This window comes from Danio aesculapii, chromosome 16 (assembly GCF_903798145.1).
Source record: "Danio aesculapii chromosome 16, fDanAes4.1, whole genome shotgun sequence".
Lineage (NCBI taxonomy): Eukaryota > Metazoa > Chordata > Actinopteri > Cypriniformes > Danionidae > Danio > Danio aesculapii.
In genome coordinates, this window is record NC_079450.1 from 18,160,886 (window position 1) to 18,183,103 (window position 22,218).

At 36.8% G+C, this 22,218-nt stretch overlaps 1 protein-coding gene across 1 annotated transcript in view; it reads right to left on the bottom strand.

The window, feature by feature from the left end:
- Positions 1-22,218, bottom strand: part of emc2 (ER membrane protein complex subunit 2) — a 73,173-nt gene that overhangs the window by 14,720 nt on the left and 36,235 nt on the right. The window contains 4 exon segments of the mRNA XM_056475966.1: positions 7,170-7,274; positions 11,020-11,130; positions 14,386-14,467; positions 22,018-22,077. Coding sequence (XP_056331941.1) covers positions 7,170-7,274; positions 11,020-11,130; positions 14,386-14,467; positions 22,018-22,077 — 358 coding nt within the window.

Here is a 22,218-nt window from a genome sequence, read left to right on the forward strand (position 1 = left end):
GTTCTTGACCCCAGTAAGCAACAAACACAAATTAGGTATCATTGGAAAGAAGACACTTTGGGTTTTACTGTGGTAAAAGGGAAAGTCTTGAGAAAAAAAAGATTGTACTGTGTTCAATATTTGTTTTTCTATATACAAACACAGGAAAACATTAATGTAATATCCTAGGAAAAATATGCCTTGAAAGGCAATTGTTTCATGAGTTTATATCTCAAATTTGATTAAGATAGCATGCAAAATGAGATTTCTGTAAAAAGTTTTCCGAGACTATATCAGTGTCCTCCTTTTCCTCACTGTCAGAGGCACTTTCTCAAAAATGATCATCCCAAACTAAAACACTAACAGTTGCTGAATAGTTTGGTCTACATTCACAGTTCATGTATCTTCGGAAAGAAGACACTTTGTGCTTTTTAATCCATCATCTAGAGTTTATAATGCTCAAAATGAAGAAAAAAAAAAGTTAGAGATGCTTAAAAGTAATGTTAAAAAATTGCACCGCACTAAACATTTTATTATTTCATAAACAAATATATGAATTTAGTCCTGGTGCAATACAGAAAAGTAAAAGGTCAAAAGCCACACATCTCTTGAGCATATGTTTTGAATTTGATGCCAGTATCATGAAAAACATGAAGAATAATTTTTTTTTAAACGATGTCTTGTGACATCAACCGCTGATTTGCCGTTGTGTTCCCGTGCTCAACAGAAATCCCTGTAATTGGCTGTGAAGGTCATTGGTTTACCGAACTCACTGCTGTTTATTGCATTTAACCACAGAAACAGGGACACTGTATTGTTTTAAAGCAGCGATTCATTAGCAGATCGCTCATATGTCCGCTTTTAGACAAACCAGCTAATAGACGTGACTTTAACACACTTCAGTGTCCGTCCCTGTATCTGTGGTTACACTCAGTAAACAGCAGCGGTGAACCGATGACCTTCCGAGCCAATCACAGTCATTTCTGTTGAGCATGTGAACACAATGGTAAATCAGCTCCATTAAAGAACATGTGCCACAGAGCTCAAATGTTAGCGGGACATGGACGCTTATAAAATTTCAGTACCGATTGGTATCGAATTCCAGTATCGTGACAACCCAGCCCTAACTCATATCTTTGTTATTCTGATGAAGCATTCTTCATGACACCAACGTTTTAAAAAATAAATAAAAATACTGTCATCTTTTTAACCTCATGTTATTTCTAACCCTGTGTGACTGTAGAAACAAAGTCAAGATATTCTGAAAAATAGTTTTGTCCACACAATGAGAGTGTGTACATGCATGTTCTTACCCCAATTATGCTTAATAAGACAACCAATGCATATGGTCATGTAAATGCATTAACCTTGATCAGAGTAAGGTCATATAAATTGCTTAAGCATAAACCAATCATCACGACTCAATTTGGGCCCCTTAAGTTTCACCCAGCATGTAAATGCATAAACCTACCTTGAATGAAATTATATTTGTAAATTTAGATGATCAGAATTAATGATTTTTTCCCTTTTCAGATGTAGAAGTAGTAGAATCAAATTATTGCATCTTAAGTGGATGATAAATGAGCTAAGTTTTCCATAACGTTGCATTTGCATACTCAAATTATTGTTTTGAATAATCGTTATTAAGCATTACAACCAGGAAATAAATTAATAAATTTATTTGCATTACTAGGTTATTGGTTTGCATGCAAACTGAGTCAACTGAGTATTTTAATAAGTTTATTGGTGTGAATGTAACCATCCTCGAAGTCCATGAGGCTAAAAAAATAATGACAGAAATTTAATTTATGACTGAATTATTCCTTTTACTACTCAACATGCGTCAAGTTTTGTGCTTCAAAGGATTTTTCCATTCCCGCTGCACAAAGTGACTATCAATCAGCCGAATCAATCAGAACATTTTATGTTTAAAATAAAACTATATGGGGCATGATTTTACCGTAGGTGGGACTACTGGCCATTATAATGTGGCAAAAATAGGAACCAAGAAGCGTCACAAAGTCTTGACGCATGATGCTGCTGATGCTCTGATTAGGACGGCGTGTCAGTATGACTGCCATCCATTAGCAATGACATTCTCATGAGTAAAGTGTCTCCTGAGGCATATGGATCAGTCAATGGAGAAATCTAGCAAGATACAGAAGATGATTGCGTAAAGCAAGACAGAAGGAATGAAAGGAACATTAATATCTGTTATTGGGTGGTCTGGAAATTCCAACAGAAATCTGGCCAAGTTTTATAACACCCTTAGGGTTACAGACCACAAGGTCAATATGTTACTTATAAAAATAGTGGAAAACAGTTAATTCTAATATATTTCTATAAAGCATATTTTTAAAAAAATATGGATGTATTAACATTACATGTAAAAACTTGCATTCATTTCAGCCTTGTGGAGAGAAAAAAAATGAATTAATTTTCTTAAGATATAATAAAAAGTAATAGAATCCAAAGTTGTTTATGGCCACAATAGACTCAATTTTTATTTTATTTTCTCCTTTTTATGAGAAAAAAAAATATAATAATCATTATAAAAACATTTAATAATAATCAAAATAATACAAAAACAGTATGGTCAATATAATGTAATAATAAGTACAGTAAAATAGTTTAATTTTTAACTCGAATGGAAGTTCTGTAGAATGCTGATGGAACATTATTAAAACCCTTTTAATCCTATCATTAAAGGTGCTGTAAGTTTTTGACTCTTCTAAACCATAAAAATACAATAATATGTTTGCAGATATTTAATAAACATGCTAAGTGAACGTTGTTTATCTGAAAAGCAATGCTTAAGTCAGACATTCTGCTTTGAAAATGTGCATTACATGCTGGAATGGCTGTGTTTGTTTTGGTTCTTTTTATCCGCCCACTGCCAGTTTAGCCAATTATTTTTCAGCCACCCCGGGTTGCCCGAGTATTTCATTCAAAATATGCCCCCACGACCGAAATGTGATCTCTGGTGGACAGTAGCAGACTCTGAAATGAGATGCAGATTCAGAGTTCCACATGAGGTGCTTATTAATTAGCAAATAATATAAATATTACGAATGTAAACATTAGGTGAGCAGGTTACATTGTAACCCTGTGTCATAACAACACGCCACTGAATTTGCAATTATAAGCAATTTGGCTGTTTGCACCAGACGAAACACGACAGAAATTTAGATAAAGCCATTCAGAAGCACAGAATAGTGCACTTACTGCACTCTAACAAAATGATAAGGTTTATAATCTAATTATTACATTTTAAATCTCTTTAACATTATTAAATGTGCATGCTTAATTGTTGATATGTGCTGGTTTATAATGAGTCACAGTTCTAAAGTTCAATTTCAAATGGTATATTTTATTTTTAAGATCTGAGGTGAACTATCTGCTGCTGCTTTCAGTAGTATAGCAATAAATGTGACATGAAATGGCATTCAAATTCACATTGTTAGCATTTAACACTGAATAAATCCGAGGTGATCATTGTCAGTTTATCCTGTTGATCAGCTGTAAGAAATAGAAGCCGTTTCTAAAATATAAATTTCAGGTGTTGGTTGGAACAAAAACTCATTTTAATATGGAAAATATTCTCTCTATAGTGTGTCGTTCCATTTATTTGGAACACAGTTTAAATCAGCCTTTAGGCTTGATAGTTAGGCACACTTCTGTTGATGTTGTCAATCTGGCAACCTGCACTTGCATGTGTTTTGAACCAGGCATGCAATACCTAATTCAACCACTGGGCGTCAAACTTACATACTGGACCTTTAAAGAAGCAATCTGCATTGAATATGTTTTCTATGTATATAGCATCACTTTGGTAAATTTAATTTGAGGTAAACAAAAAAACTTTGAGAAGTGTTTTTAAAGCTCTAAGGAAGAACGAATGGGTTTGGGAAGACCTGAAGGCAAATTTCAGCACAAACTAAACCGTTTATTCTGTTCAGACTCTAGTCTTGCGCCATACAGTATATCTGAAAACTCTTCTTGCCCACCAACACATCAAAGCAAAGGGGGCTCCAACTAAAAAGTGTGACAAGAGTCCTCCAACCGCACAGGAAACATTCCAAATGTACACATTTATGTGTGTGTGGCCCCTGACAGCCCTTCTTGCTGACTAAGGACCCGTTTATTACACTTTAAACCGTCAATCCTTAAATAAGCAACATATATATTTCCCTGACTGGAGTTGAGCTTTCTAATAAATCTATAATATTTACATTGTGTAACATGGCAACAACATAAACTCTTTTAGTGATACCACGCACATTGCACTTCACTTTTTCCTCTGTTCTGCTATCATTACAGCCTCCGTTTGCAGTCGTGGTGGGCATGCTGCATATTTTCCCCTTGCTAACTCCTGAGGCCCATGTTTGGCACTGGCATTTATGCTTCATAGGGATAGTGGCGCTTTAACATGCAGACATAGAAAACAGCTGCGTAACACAATGCCAGGGCTTGCGGGCTTAAGTCAACACATTAGCTGAGCTTTGCCCAGGCACGCGTGTTCAGCAGACCCAGCGTGAAGGCATGGCATACGCTCACTGTCTGGGGATGTGCTCCACTGTCTGTATATCAGATTGGGACAGAGGAACAGAGAAAACAGAGCAAAAGGCAGAGTACAGACAGATAAACTGCACTGCCAGCTGCTCAGAAGGAGTGGTACGACTGGATAGAAATTCTGCTAAACCACGCTAAAAGTAAAGATGCAACACTAGACAGAATATAGAAATAAGTGTTTGTGCCATGTTTTTTATACAATGGCTTACAATAAATAAAAGTGTTACAATAAAGTGTGACAAATTCTAGATTTATACATTTATTTAATCAAAAACAGTAATACTGTTATAAATACTGTTTTATATATTAAATGTTTAGATTTTAATGTACTCTAGTGATAGCAAAGAAGCTAAGACTGTCACTGATATATGCTGTAATATATCTAATGAAATATTGAATATACTCTTTTCTTATAATAAATGCTGAAAAAACAGGACTGCTTACAATTTTGTGGATCTAAGGAAGAGAAAATAGCATTTGTTTGAAACCAAAACCCTCTGTAACATTATAAATGTATTTACTGTCACTACTGATGATAATTTTACTATAACCTTGCTGGAAAAAAAATTAAAGTATCAATTACTTCCAGTCAAGTAAACATTTATTCAGTTATTCCACCAAATATTGGCTTGTTAACTCTTCTCAATGAAAATGTTTTATTTTAAAATTGGTAGAAATTGCTTCAGTATTTTACAGAATAAAATCAATAATGCGTTTCGCTTAAACACATACAAGCCAGATCATTGTTGATCAAAGCCAGTTTGTTTGAGTTGAGAACAGGACTCTGTGCAGGCCAGTTAAATTCCTCCACACCAAACCTGCTCATCCATGTATTTATGGACCTTGCTTTCTGCATTGCAATCAAACTGTCCAAAACGCCTTGGTATGCTGAAGCATTAAGAGTTCCATTCACTAGAACTAAGGAGCTAAGCCAGACGCCTGAAGAACAACCCCACACCATAATGCAGTCAAGAAGTGCAATTTGTGCATTGCATAGGGCAGTGGTCCCCAACTGTTTTATCACCACGGACCAGTCAACGTTCGACAATTTTACCACAGCCCATAGATTGCTAAGCAACCATCAACCATTTACTCAGGATGACAAGTTGACAAAACATTGCAGCAGCTCTGATACTAGTTTTATTTATGGGGAAAATAAAAAGCACTTCTGTGTTTGTCTGATATAATTAGTCTATCGAAATCAATATATTTCATACAAAGTATGAAGCTGATCGCTCAGTTCTTGTCACGTGACTTGCGGTGCGCCCGCAACATTCAAAAGTTGGAATGTATTTAACTGGGTGCGCCTGAAGGCGTAAGCGTGTCCTCCCAGGGCGCTTCTAATATGTCTAGCCTCCGTTGGAAATAATGAATTTGCACATGGAATGGACTCGATATGTGAACGGCCGCCGTCATTTGCAGTCTACAGCAGTTGATTTTCTTGCACAGACATGCTGAATTCACCTGATTTGTTGACAAATGGGTTGCAGATACATTAATTGGCAGTTCATGGGTCCTTCACTTTCCAAAGATGTTTATTTCTTACTCATTTTGGTAGCTTGTGGGTTAAATTTTGGCGCTCAATTGACTGGAGAATATTACTTTTCAAGATAATTTTTTTTTTCTCAAAATAAAAGATCATTCAGACTCAGACTATACAGATAATAAATAAAAGAGAAAAAAAATTATGATTTCTTGTGCGGCCCCAGTTGATCCCCAGACCGGTATGTGATTGGGGATTGGGGATCACTGCTCTAGAGTACAGTGGAAATTTGCTTGACACCACTGCATACAACGCTTTGTATTGCCCTTGGTGATGGAAGGCTTGAATGAAGCTGCTCGGCAATGAAAACTCATTCTATGAAGCTCTCTACAAACTGTTCTTGAGCCAATATAAGGGCACAGGAAGACTGTAGTTACTGACTGGCAACTTCTGCTCACTGTGTGTCTAAGGATACACAGATATTTTACATGGCCTACCAATTCATGGCTGAGTTGCTGTTGTTCCCAATTGCTCCTATTTTGGTATAATACCAATAATGACTGACTATTGACATTAATCTGCAATGCGGAATTGTTTTTGGCGGTTGTTTTTGAACCAATCCAGTTGCCTATGGGAGAAATGACTAGGAATAATAAACAGCAGAAAACTACTTGCTCTACAAACTAGTTTGTTCAAGACTATACCTAAAAAGCAGAAAATATAATAAGAAAAAAATATCAGTCTGAAACATCAAGCAGTTAAAAATAAATGGAAGTGAATGTAACCAAAATGAAATGATTTGCTTGAGTACCCTAACTTGCCTAATTAACCTAGTCAAGCACTTAAATTGCACTTTAAGCTGAATACTAGTATATTGAAAAATATCTAGTCAAATATTATGTACTGTCATCATGGCAAAGACTAAATAAATCAGTTATTAGAAATTAGCTATTAAAACTATTATATTTAAAAATGTGTTGAAAAAAATCTTCTCTACGTTTAACAAAAATTATGGAATAATACTTACTGGGGGGTTAATGATTCAGGAGGGCTAATAATTCTGACTTCAACTCTATGTGTATTAGATTTGGTGTATAATGTCCAATCTATAGCACAACTCATGCTCTCCTCTCACCTGATAGGCTCTGCTGATCTGAGCGGCGGCCCATGCTGCGTACTTCACATTATCCTTCTTCACCTTTGCGCTGACTTTAGGGCTGGCAGCAATATGACTTGCCGACTGTGGGAGAAGAGACAACAAACAAGGGTGAGATGGACCAGAGTGTTGGGGAAAGCATAAAGATTAGGGTATCACCGTTCCTGGAAAGCGTCAATAAAGAGTCATGAGATAAATACCCATCGGCTCCCACTTAAAGCCCACATAATGGAAGGGTGGCTAAACACTGATGGTGATGAAGGGGCATTTTTAAAGGGTGGAAAATGTGAGAGTTTTGAGCCTGGTTGAGTAGTGAAAAAAAAAGCCTGGGCGCTGTGTTAACGCATCAGAGATAGGATAGGCATTGCTGACAGGTCTGCGAGTGTCAGAAAGGCGATGTGTGAACTGCATAGCGCAACGTGAATCATGCTCTCCAGCCGCTACAAGATCTCATTCCACAACCACAAATCCTCCATCTTTCCCTCGTTATTGCTATTAGACCCGCTTTAGCAGAGCTCACAGGACTCTGGTCGGCTAGCATGAAAGCTCTTCCCCATGGATGTGCTGAAACTTTAACTGCACACCAATCAACCTCATCTCTGCTTCTGGCAGCAAATCCCTCGACTTCTGGATTTTGGGGTGTGTAAGGTTGGTGAGATGTGGCAAATGTTAGCCTGTGAGGGAAAAAGTTTGGTTTTGCTTAAGTTACAGACTGTGTACATTTTTCCTTTTTTTAGATTTAGTCATCGTTTTTGCTTTAGGATGAAAATATCCATTAATTTCATCAATATTTAATCATTTATCGTTTAGATTTAGATCCACTTGTAGGTGTCAAAACCACTTTAATAATTATTAATATTAACTATTAATACAGTAGTCCCTCGCTATAACATGGGTCACCTTTCGTGGCCTTGCAGTTTCACAGATTTTTTTTGTGCAATTTCGCATGCTTTATTTTTTGACCTTGAAAAAATGTAACATTTTTACATTCTGTTCAGTGTCCTGACTGGCTGTAGACTATTGTCAATCAATCTCCTCCATGTCTCCTGTACAGCAAAGAATGCATTCAGCTTGCCAAATTAACACAAATCTTCGCTCGCTAGCGTTCCAACAAGAATGCAAAAAGGGTTGTAACTGTCTGCAGCAAGACCATCGTAAAAGAGGTCGCACACCAGATGCACCGTGCCTGTGAATAATAAGGGACCACTGCTTAACGATTTAAATATAAATGCATGTATAATGTATATGAAAAACATCTGTTTGAATTCAAGTAAATATTTGATAATTTATTAATTTATTATTAATTAATTTTTTACTGATCTAGTTTTAGTTCAACATTCTAAAAAACAACATTTTAACGGAGAAATTCCTAAATTAAAAAAAGATTCAAATACTTTATACAAAATGTATAGCTTACACAACTTATGTATCAACCAGTATTGAGTTAGTATCTTTCATACAAAAATAGCCATTAATATTAATATTTCACCTTTTATAAATCAATATCACATGTAATTTGAGAGGACAAATTAAAAAAAAAATTAAACAAATTATCAAACAATTAAAATATGAATGTTAACATATACTAACCATTTGTATCAATAGTTTTATAAATTAACTTAAACATCTATAAGCAGGTGTTATTTTAATAGGCCACTTTATTGGGTACACCTTACTAGTACAGGGTTGGACCCACTATTGCCTTCGGAACTGCCTTAATCCTTTGTGGCATAGATTCAACAAGGTACTGGAAACATTCCTATTTTGGTCCATGTTGGCATCACGCAGTTGCTGCAGATTTGTCAGCTGCACATCCATGACGCGAATTTCCCGTTCCACCACATCCCAAAGGTGCTCTATTAGATTGAGATTTGGTGACTGTGGGGGCCATTTGAGTACAGTGAACTCATTGTCATGTTCAAGAAACCAGTCTGAGATGATTCGCGCTTTAAGACATGGTGCGTTATCCTACTGGAAGTAGCCATCAGAAGATGGGTACACTGTGGTCATAAAGAGGTAGGCATGTTCATAAACAGTACTCAGGTAGGCTGTGGCGTTGACACAATTGATACTTATGGGCCCAAAGTGTGACAAGAAAATATTCCCCAGACCATTAAACCACCACCAGCAGCCTGAACCGTTGATACAAGGCAGGATGGATCCATCGTTTCATGTTGCTGATGACAAATTCTGACCCTACCATCCGAATGTCCCAGCAGAAATCGAGACTCATCAGACCAGGCAACATTTTTTCCAATCTTCTACTGTACAATTTTGGTCTGTGCCAATTGTAGCCTCAGTTTCCTTTTCTTAGCTGACAGGAGTGGCACCTGGTCTGCTGCTGTAGCACATCCGCCTCAAGGTTCGATGTGTTGTGCGTTCAGAATTGCGCTTCTGCATACCTCGGTTGTAACAAGTAGTTATTTGAGTTACTGTTGCCTTTCTATCAGCTGGAACCAGTCTGGCCATTCTCCTCTGGCATCAACAAGGCATTTGCGCCCACAGAACTGCCGCTCACTGGATCTTTCCTCTTTTTCTGACCATTCTCTGTAAACCCTAGAGATGTTTGTGTGTAAAAATCCTAGTAGATCAGCAGTTTCTGAAATAACCAAGCAACAACCATGCCACATTCAAAGTCACTTAAATAACCCTTCATCCCCATTAGGATGCTCGGTTTAACTGCAGCAGATCATCTTGATCATGTCTACATGCCTAAATACATTGAGTTGCTGCCATGTGATTGGCCAATTAGAAATTTGCGCTAACAAGCAGTTGGACAGGTGAACCTAATAAAGTGGCCATTAAGGTTAAGTGTATATACTATTGCAGTATTTTCAAAGTAGTTTTAATACTTTTTCATTTTTCTATTTGAATTTTATTTTAGATGTTTTGTTCTGATTTTTATTTTTTTTGTAGTTTTAATTACCTCATTATGTATTTATTTCAGTTTTAGTATTTCTCACTTCATTCATTACTTCACTACTAGTGTTAAGTACTTTAATATTAATTGCACAATAATTAAATTCAACAATTAACAATAAATGTATAATAACTTTTTTTGAATATGAAATGTTCAATAATAATATTACCATGTACAATACAATAATAATAAAAAAAAGTTTAAGACAGTAGTTATAAAATAGCTAAATAATCACTTTTCCAAGATTTCTCCCTTTTTGCCAGATGCACTTTACACATATAACAGTGTAACAGGTTCTTGGTTTTGCTGTACTGACCAACATCCTGCAATTGCCAGCTTCGTCTCACAAGCAAATCTCACATCAAAGTGCGCTGATGACTGTCATGGTTCTGTGTTTGAACTACTGAAGCGTGTGTGTGTGTGTGTGTGTTTGTGTGTGTGTGTGTGTGTTTGTTTGAACAGAGGGCCTGTGTGTGGCTCCCTGCGCACCCTCTGTCGGCCTTCTGCCCCTGGCTGGCTGTTTGTGTTCATATGTCAGGAGTCACTTACAAATGATGCATTGGTGTTAATGGACAACTTCCTGTTTAAATAAATACAGATGAAAGGCTTATTCAGTGCACATATTGCCTGAACCTCTCCAGCACAGCCACGTGTGACGAAGTGCTTGCCATTGCTCTACCGTTCTTTTATTGTCAACGGTTTGTTTATCTCTGGCATAAACAGAGAAATGCCCTTCAAAGGGCCGCCGGGTTGCATTACAGCAAAAAATGATGTTTTTCCAACACAGAGACTGGAAACGCCAACTGCCCCTGTGTGAACCAATTAAAACTCTGTATTTATTCACATGCATGAACAAAAAAAAAAAAAAAAAAAACAATGGAGAAGGTGTCTGTTTTCAGCACCACTCACCATGTAAAGGCCGAACAAGGCCCTCATGTTTCTGTTGTTAAGCTTCAGTGCCTGTGCGAAATACTTCCTGGCCAGCTCGAGATTTTCCAGACCTCCCTGCGTGTATTTTACCTGCGGGAGACGGCGGAGGAAACAGAAAGGTGATGTTGTGTTATAGGCAGCCTTGAAGCTGACATGAGCTCTAAATAAACAGAACATGATCTAAATAAACAGGAAATGTCCAACACAAGCATATAACATGATGGATGCAGCAAGTCTCAGAGTGCAGACTTGAAGGGAGTTTAGGTTTTCTGGACGCAAAAAACCCAATAAATGACCACATAAAAAGCAGAGATATGTCTAGATATGGACTAAATAAATTATGTTGTTATTATTATTATTATTATTATTATTATTATTATTATTATTATCATCATCACTGGGTAAGGCCATGAGGAAATTTATGTCATAATTTCTCCTCCCCTATCCACCACACATGAAAACCTCAAAACATTATGCAATTCTGAGTGTGCCTCGCACAGGTGAGTGGGATTGACAAACCACCTGTAGACAACTCACTCTCATCTCTCTGACACTTTAACCGACACTTGCACTAGTTTGCACATTTGCACTAGACACTTTCTTACAATCACTCCAAGTTTTCTTTACACAGGTGAGTGGCCTTGACAAACCACCTGTAGGTGGCTTACAAAGTCTCAATAAGGAAACAATGTTTACCGGTGAATGCATCACAAATCCTGTTGCATTACTTGCTTTTTTCAGCCTTAAAATACCTCTTTTGCACAATATCTTGCTCAATATTTTTTGTCTTTTGTAAAAGTACTTGTTTAGTCCTATGCCGAGTTCAGACTGCAAGATTTTCAAAGTAATCGTGTCACAGATGTTTTCACACTGCATGACTATCTGGGTTAGCATTCTGTCGTGCTGAGTTTACACTGTTGAATAGAATGGCTACAGGGGGTTTCACACTGTATGACTTTAAAATAGGAAGAATCGACAACAACTTCCAAACTACGTCTCACAACCAAACAAACGCAAAAAGTGACATAGAAACAATGTGAAGTTACGTAATATATCTTTCATTATTAACTACATAATGGAAAAAGAAGGTTTTAGCTTTAGAAAATGTACTTGCATTGCTCACCTGGCTTTTGAAGAGAATTAGCAATTTCTCCTCAACTTTATTTTTTTTTGTGACTCGGTTGTGGTATTTCTCATATGACACGTCAGACATGGTGCTTCTGCCAAGTTTTCACTAGTTTTTCCTCCATTTCTTGGGTCCAAATAAACTGAAAATGAGCGCTTTTAACTTCTCCCACAGCCTCCTGTTGGACTGCAGATACCCACACTAGTGACTGCTTCTCTCTCAATGGCTGTGGGTGATCACCAATGTTATTTTAAATCAGAACACACGGCATGATTTGAATCGTCGACAGGCTCAGACAGGCTGTGATTGTCACTTACTTGAACGAGCACCGTTTTGCCTGTGATTTTAGGCATTTGTCTGTGATTTCTTAAAACCTGTCAGCGAGTCCAAACCGGGGCTAAAATCATGCAGTCTGAACAAACCATAGGTTATCTGTATAGTTTAAATGTCTCTCTATATAGTTTATCTGTAAGTATTTATAGTATATGCATTGTTTTTAGTTAGTATGATTAGATTACCGCTCCAGCATGTTAGCTATAAAAAGGTTTCAAATACCTGTGAGACACAACATTTTGTTTCACTGTATGTCAACACAGAGGAATAACAGAGCAATACTACTTTATTGTAGCGGAATGGCAGTAAAAGTCAACTTGACTTGATTTGATTATTTCACCCTCAAGTAATTCTAAATCTGTATGAAGTGAACAAATAGTTATTTTGAAGAATTTGAGAAGAAAAATAAGTTTAGCATTACTTCTATATGATGAGGAAAAAAATATCCGCTTGTTAATTGTGACGTCACGCTAATGTCGAGTTCAGACTGCACGATTTTAGCACTGATTTGGACTCGCCAACAGGTTTTGAGAAATCGCTGACAAATGACTGAAATCACAGGCAAATCTGTGCACGTTCACGCGAATAACAATCACACAGTGTGAAGTATTAAAGACGCGATCGGAGAGAATTGCAGATGAGTCGCTGATGCCCGTGAGATATTTGGCATGCTAAATATGTGGAACTGTCTGCTTTTCAAATCATAGCGTTTCAAATGAGTTTTGACTGAAAATCAGCAATCACCAACAGCCAATGAGAGAGCAGCATTCACTAGTATGGATATCTGCAGGCCAGCAGGAGGCTGCGGGAGAAGGAAAAAATGCTCATTTTCAGTTTATTTGGACCCAAGAAATGGAGGAAAAACTAGTGAAAAGTTGGCAGAAGCACCCATGTCTGTTTGACGTGTCATTTGAGAAATACCACAACCGGGTCTCAAAAAGAAATAAAGTTGAGGAGAAATTGCTAATTCCCTTCAAACCCAGGTGAGCAAATATGCACATTTTCTACCCCATTAAATGCTTCTTTCTCATTATGCAGTTAATAACAAAAAATATACTATGTGTGTTTGGTTGTAAGACATAGTTTAGACAAAGTTGTTGCCGATTCTTCCTATTGTAAAGTCATCCAGCGTGAAATCCACCGTCACCGATCCATCTTGCAGGGTAAACAAATCAGTGACAAAACGCTAGCTCAGTTAGTCATGCAGTGTGAAAACATTTGTGACATGACTACTCTGAAAATCATGCAGTCTGAACTCGGCATAAGTAGCTTCCGGGTTCAAGCGCTATATCAAATTGTATGGTGAGACTCAACAAATGGTAATAACAAACATTTACAAAGCACTGCATTACTTTAGAAAATCACCATCGCAGTATATATGCCTAATATCGGATTGCCAGAAAGTGATTAATTTCACTTCCAGAGTCCAGAGACTGTTGTATACTACATGATTTCATATAAAATTCACTTTAACATGTGATATGACTAAAAAGTTATATATACTTAAAAAATAAATTATTTTTTTCTCAATTCAAACGAGTAGGAAACAGTATGTTACACTTCACGACTTAACAAGTGGATTATCTATGAAAGTGGGGACCAGAAACAGTTTGATTACCAACATTCTTCAAAATGTTTTATGTCCAGCAGAAGAACGAACATTTGGAATAACTCGATTAGCACAAAACAAATTCACGAAATTATGTTTCTATGAAGCAAAACATTCAACTGGTCCAAGGACTGAACATTATTTTTAAAATTTTAACATTAAATCCACACCTTAAAAGGACCTGACCATGTTCAAGACAATTTGGAGTTTGAATTTTATCTCATTCAAATTAAAGAGAACATGGTTTCAAGATGAAAAAAAAAATTATTTACTGTACCTCTGCGTACTGTTCGCAATACAGGTGATTGTGTGGGTTTGTCATCATCAGCTCTTCAAGACAAAAAGCTGCTTTTGCATAACTGTGAGAATCAAGCAAGAAAAGAGGGAGAGAGAAAAAAACTTTAATGGATTTCACACATATACAAGAATACATCTCCCAGTAGCTTTGTGGCTGATTATGCATAGCGCAGCTCAATCTCGTTGACAGTTGGGAGACGGGACAGTCTGAGGTTTCTCGTTCATCAGCTTTTATTAAGGTTAATGGAAATCTGTGTATGAACACCCATTTGGTCAAGTGATGAACGAATTGTTGCAACAGAGGTGGCAATCCTGCCCTAGATTTAAAGATGAATGACAGTCTGCTCTGCCAATCTGTCCCTGGGTTCTTCATTGACATCTCAGTCTGTCCTGAGGTCATTTTCAAGAGCCGTTCCCAAATGAGATCACTGCTGAGCTGTTGACCTCACACTAAATTTACAGTTACAGACACTCTCTTTCTTATACAGTGGGGAAAATAAGTATTGAACACGTCATGTTTTTTCCTGGGAATAATATTTCTAAGGGAGCTGTTGACATGGAATTGAACCAGATTTTGGTAAAAACTCAAACAATACTAACATAAAAATAAAACAAAAAAAAATCTGTAAAATGTGTTGTGTGTAATAAGAATGAAATGACACAAGGAGAAAGTACTCAACTACTGAAACGTATTTAATACTTTATATAAAAGGCTTTTTTTAATGATGGCAGCTTAACTCTTATATGGAGAATGAAGTCACATGAATTGCTCAGGTGTGAGTGTAAAAATCTTGATGGTTCTGTGGGTCTCGTCTATCAAACCTCTAATTTGTAATTTATATTGGATTTATGTCAGGTGATTGGCTGGGCCATTCTACAGCTTGATTTTCTTACTTTGAAAGGATTTGCGAGTTTCCATGGCTGTGTTTTTGATCATTGTCTTGCTGAAATGTCCATTCTGATTTCATCTTCATCATCCTGATATTGTAGATGTTGGACTGAAGCAGCTAATATTCATTTACAATAACAAAGGGCAGAGGGTTGCTGAAGAACTACTGAGAGAGTTCAGCTGCTGTCTGTGCTTTCACTGGCTTTCTACATCTCCCTTTCTTTATGTGTTTAACACTTTTTTTTCCCTGGGTCATTTTATTTTATTATGCATAATTTAATTTGAAAATTAATTGGATTAGTTTTCTTTGCATATATTGATTTCTTTGTTACCAACATCTGGGGAAAATTTCAAGTCAATGGCACCTTTAGAAATATGTTTTCTGAGAAAAATGATGATGTGTTCAATACTTTTGTTTCCCACGTTGTACGTTTACAACACGGACCTGCACATTTCCTCACCAAAAAACGAAACAATTTCAAAAAGAACTGCAGGACTATTACAACAAAGCCACAAGACACAAAAAAGAGACAAATGAATCCAAAATCTGTGGAGGGGGTTAAAAGGCTTGTTACAGTACTAACCGTGCAGCTTTTTAAGCTACTGTTAGCATGTTTGCATGAGAGGTCCACACATCATGGCCTGTATTGTACGTGCCCATGCACACCTAACAGTTTATCACAACACATCAAATTGTGAAACAGAACTGGAATTCTTCCAAATCGAGTTGAGGATGTTAATCTTACTGTTAGCGTCTGGCAGTAAAAAACCTCATTGACGCAAACAAGGTAGAAAAACAACATTGCTGACTTGCATCAGATGATGGGCCTATCGAGCTGTTTAGGAAATGTTGGAGGAGCTTTGAATACAAAGCAAGGAGAATGAGAGCAAGAGAACAAACCAGACAGTCAAAGAGGTTGGAGGAGTAAGCCAGTGAGATCAGGCCACTCAGAAGGTTGAAGGCTGCTTGCAATTACCATTTCCTCACTATAAAGACTTTCAGATGTGCTCCAGCCATGGTGTAAACTGCAGCAGAGCAATGCAAAGATTGAGGGGGAGAGAGAGAGAGAGAGAGAGAGAGACGCACAGAAGAAGGCAGGCATCAAATCACATCACTGCTGATCTGAACACCCAATACCTGAGAGTTCAGCATATATGGCCAACTCAACCAGTCCTCCACTTCCAAAGCATGTAAGACATTAAATGGTAATTGTGTAAAAAGTTATACTCCCAATCGGGGTTAATTGTGAAGTAAAGGTTAAAAAAGGAATTACTGAATAGATAAAGTCAAACTGTAAAGTTATAGAAAGTTGATTCAATTATATAAATTCCCATTTTGAGGTTTTAAGTCAAATTGAGAGAGACATATCCTTTGAGATATTAAGAAAAATTGTGAAATATAAATTCATATTATGAGACAAAGTGAGTCACATTTTCAGATAAAAAAAACATTAAATATAAAGTCAGATTGTGTCGTGCCACATTTTGAGAATGTCAGTTTAATGAAAATTTGTCACATTGTGAAATATGGTCACTTTTTTATTAGTTTGTAAGATAATTCACAATTCTGACCAACAGATTTTTCTCAAATAAATCTTTCACATTCATCCCCTGATGAACCTATAAACCTAAAACTATGGATAAGTTTGAATGACCATCAAGTCATCCAACGGCCAACTAGTCAACTAATGATGTTGTTTTATACCTCTTCCTTCTATTGATTTTCAACCAGCTGATTTTGAATGAATCGCCTCTGAATGTTGGAATGAAATTACCAATTATGTCTAATAATTATGCATATAATTTAGAAACCAATCGCTTTTGTAAAAATATCAAGTCTTGCTCATTTCCCACTAAAACTAGTAGAGAACTCGCCTCTGAACTAGTAAAGAAAACGACTTTGATTTCTTTACCAAAATGCTATTTGGTTTAACTGGGTGGACTACTAGTAATGCATTCATCCTTTGGGCGCAAGAGCTAAATTCATTAAAAGTTGTGAAAATGCAACACCTCTTTTGGCATTAAAGAACAACAGTCAGAATTTGCAAGACACACAGTCATACATTAGAGATGAAAATACATGTACAACTGCTGACCTTATTAAATAGCATTTGAATTTCCCTTTCAGACTAGGTTACATTTATCAATGGAGAGTATTTGGATAAATCATCCAAGGGGATTTACTAAAGTTTGCGCCAGTCAACAGGGTTCCCACTCTTTCATGAACAGCAGATTCAAGGATTGTCAAAGACTTTTTAAAGCACCATTAACTTCAAATCAAGCATCTTTGTATTTCACACCGCATGTAGCACCATGAAATTTCTTACTGTACATAAAGTTTCACTTACACTTAATATTTACATTACAATATCAGAGTAATGATGATGCTTTGAATGTGTCATTTTCAAAAATATAGACTGTTTTTAAACAGTCATGTTCAAAGAACTTTAATAAAGAAATTTTATCCAATACTGGTAATGTTCCAACGTGGTTTCTGAAATATCAATTTCAGATCAATTTCAAGATTTGAATTGAGCATTTTTAAAATATGAATTTCTCTTTTTTTTTACATTCTGTTTTTGACAGCAGCACTGTCAGATTTGCAAGAATTGTTGAAATAACACCATGAACAAACTTAATTTCAAACCTAATTCAAGCACTTTCAAGGACCAGTATTTGTTTTAAGTACTTTCTAGGCCTTGAAATGCATATGTCTAAAATTCAAGTACTTTCAAGAAGCGTGGGACCCCTGTAGATATAACATATAATTTTGTATGCAACCTAATTTAAGCTGGTTTATGCTTTGTGTCGGTCATTGTAAAAACAATCTGCTGTCTCTGAGTTCTTTAATTTGCACAGTTGATCACTCACAGAACTTTTCACTCTCTTTTATGGGATAGCACTTTGCACTAATTTGCCCCATTTAGTCCATCTGGGCCTTAAAGGGATAGTTCAGTCAGAAATTTTAATTTACTCACTATTTACTCACCCTCAAGTGGTTCCAAACCCTTATCAGTTTTTTTTTTCATCTGTTGAACACAAATGAGATATTTTGAAGATACTATTATACAAATACTATGGAAGTTTTCAAAATATTTTCCTTCATGTTCAACAGAACAAAGACCGGTGAGTAAATGATGACAGAATATAAATTTTTAGGCAAACTATCCCTTTAAATGTAGATAGCCACTCATCATAGCTGTGTAATCATCTGTTTGGGTGGTGTTTGTTTCTCATCATCTTATTTTGGCTGGTTGGGAGCATGGGTGCCACCTCATTCTCTTGGGAATTTTCTCTTTTTCCCCCATTTCTCTCGTTGTTTCACAGTGTGGAAGAGAGATGTGATAAAGCAGGCTTTGCCGGAAGAGGAGGAGAAGGAAAAAGCGAGTCTGTGGCCTGAAATAAAGAAGAGAAAGAGAACGGGGAAGAAAGAAAAAGAGAGACACTGACACGCCTATAGATAGGGGGTTGTCAGAGAATGGTGTGATATTAGAAAAGTTGGGCTAAGCGGGCAGATAATCCTCTCACCCCTGGATTTCCTCTGTCTGCTACAGCAATAAAGCCCTTTACACAAAAACCGTGAGGTATCTAATAAGTGGTGCTCTCACCGAGCGCCTGCATTCCTACGACCAGCGCCCTTCGACCGGGACAACCATCTTTTTTTCTCTCTCTCACACACACACACAGATGTACACAAACACCCTGTCGCGAACAATAAGACCAAAAACAATTAAAGGAGGATGGAGGAGAGGAGACATAAAGTAAGTTTCCTACAATCCTGATGCCTGGCAGAAAGTAACCCTTGGCAAAAGAGATATCAGCAGGGGAGTGCAGTCTTATCCCATGAGTTGGAGAGGGGGGCTCAAGGAACAAATCCTATTATGGCCCTACTCCATGGGACAAACAGACACCGAGCTTTAAGCAGGGCCCCTGGCTGAGACTGGCATTTCACTGTCTTTTACTCCAGAGGGTCTCACAGCTCTGCAGTGATCGCAGCACATCCACTGGAGGTCCTGAGAATGACCTGAGAGACGGTGGCAAATATGACCTCATAACCCTCGTAAACATTGCATTCTGCATAGACAAGTTCTGGACATTTCACTGACACCATGGTGACTGATAAATCAATTCAGGGGGGGGTTTGATGAGACAAAATGATATCTTAAAGGATGAGCTTCATTATAAACTTGCTCAACTTTTCTATTTGTCCTATGTGAAAGATGCATGATTTCTTTTATATGAAAGATGAATGAACTGACCTCCTAACTTATCTGAAATTAAAACAGGGGCACTTTATTGTCTAAAAAATATAAATGACGAAAACATGCCACCTTTTTCAGGGTATATGCAGGAATTCTAAAGGTAATTTCAATACCATTTTAAGACTTTTTAAAGACCTTCTCAGAATATTTTAAGATCTCATCGCCACTTCAAGTTCTAATCAATATCAAACCTTTAACTTAATAAACAGTTGTTAATAAACAGTTGTAGTTAAATAAATCAATGGAGCACAACCATGCAACAGAACTCAGATAAGCTTGGAAGAAACAAAGCTTGAAAGAATAAATTACGCAGTTGTTTTCAGCGTCAGGCTTCAGCCACTGTTTACACTCCTCATTCTCCAACCAGGAGTACGCAAACTTACATTTTCCCATTTTGCCTCCTGTTTCGCTCCATGGTTTTGCTACATGTGCAGAGCGTCACATCACCTTCCCCCGTTTGTCACAAATAACGTGACATCACCCGGATAGAGGAGCTTGGCCGGATGCACCCCCGCCCGAACCAATCACTTGGATTGAGCACGCTGTTGTTAATATTAGAAGGAAAATAAATGTATTTATGCTTTTTTGGAGTCAAACACTTTTGACAACGCTTGAACAAAATTTAGGACCTAGTAAAAACAAGCTTAAGACTTTTTAATATCTTTTAAGGGTGTTCATTTTCTCATAATTTATTTGTCAACTTTTAATCCTTTTTAAGACCCGGCGAACACCCTGTTTTTGATATTTTATGCCTTAAATATTTTTACAAAATGATACCATTATAAATCATTACTACAGAGACACTGATATTCAAGTGCTTTTTTTAGGGAGATCACTATTTTATAACTGATACTGGCAAATATCAAAATTCTTAAACACTTCACAACAAGGTTTCATTAATTAACGTTTAATTAACTAAATTAGTTAACATTCAATTAAAACATATTTATGTAATCCAAATATTTACCCATTTTTAAGACCAAAAGCTGCATTTGATAACATTAAAACTATTAACTGTTTCTATAAACTGTCACTTTAAACTGTTCATTGGAGTTATATGCTTTAGTTTATGTTAGTTAAAGGTGCTGTATATAAGTTTCTGACTCTTCTAAAGCATAAAAATACCATTATATGTTTGCAGATATTTAAGAAACATGCCAAGTGAACTGTCTTGTTTATCTGAAAAACAATGCTGAAGTCAGTTATTTGCTTTGAAACTGTGCGTCACGTGCCGGAACGGCTGTCTTTGCTTTGGTTCTTTTAAGCCGCCCACTGTCAGTTTAGCCAATTTTATTTCAGCACCCCGGGATGCCTTGTTGAAAAAACGCATATTTCATTAATTAATTCATTCATTTATTCATTCATTCATTCATTCATTCATTCATTCATTCATTTATTCATTCATTCAGAAAGCCTCTCAAAGTATGCGTCTGCAACAGAAACGTGACCACCGTTGGACAGTAGCAGACTCCGAAATGAGACGGAGTTTCAGAGTTTCACATGATAACATTAGATGAGCAGGTTACATTGTAACCGCGTGTCCAAACAATGCGCTATGCGACGAGATTTGCAGTGATAAGCAATTTGGCTGTTTGCTCCAGACAAAACACGACATAAATTTAAATACAGCCATTCAGAAGCATAGAATAGTGCACTTACTGCGGTTACTAATGTTTCTAATATACCAATTCGAGGAGTCGGTTAGAACAAAAACTGCTTTTAATATGGAGAATATTCTCTCTGTCGCGTACCGTTGCTTTTAAATAGAACACGGTTCACTTCAGCCATAAGGCTCGATGGTCAGGCTCGCTCCTGTTGGTCCTCAATCTGGCAACCTGCCCTTGTGTTTGTTTTGATCCAGGAGTGCATTACCTAGTTCAACCACTGGCTGTCAAACTTACATACTGCACCTTTAATGAAGGTCCTAATGTTAATGATTGTAAAAGCTTACCAAATATTCTATACTATTATCAGATATTACTATTTTCTTTATTAATAAAGCTCAGGAAAATCATTTTTTCTTTTAAATCCTACATGCAAAATGGGGCGAGCAATACTGTAAATTTTATCTGACACTAATAAAGAGATAAAATAATACCCAGAGTCTAATAATACCCAGTATACAATTGTGCGTACTAATAAAAATTGAATTGTTTTTGATTTGATGTTAATTAGGATACTTACAAACATGGTTTGTGTTCAAATGAATATTGCATCCTCATACTAATTATTTAAATATATCCTTCAGAGCTAACTAAAAAGGCACCATTGGATTTTACTGAAATCCCATTGCTGCCATAAAAAAATAAAATAAAATAAAATAAAAAAGTGACTGGTTTATGATCTGTGGCTTTTGTATCGGGTCAGACTGACCCCAGACAGTTTTATTAATCCCCACATTCTATCAAACTGTAAGTTTAGAAAGAATGAAAAATAAAAAAAAGGGTAAAAAAATCATTACTCATGCTCATTGATGTAGAGTTCGGACAGCTCATGCCAGGCTTCCTGGTCTCCCACAAACCTGCAACACACAGCAGTGGTAGTTAGTTAATCAGAAAGGCCACTGTGGACAAAAGGGGGTTAGAGAAAGGCTTGGGGGCCAATGCAATCACATGCAAAACCCCTTTTAATTAAAAAGTGGAGAGGAAGGGAGGAGTAAGGG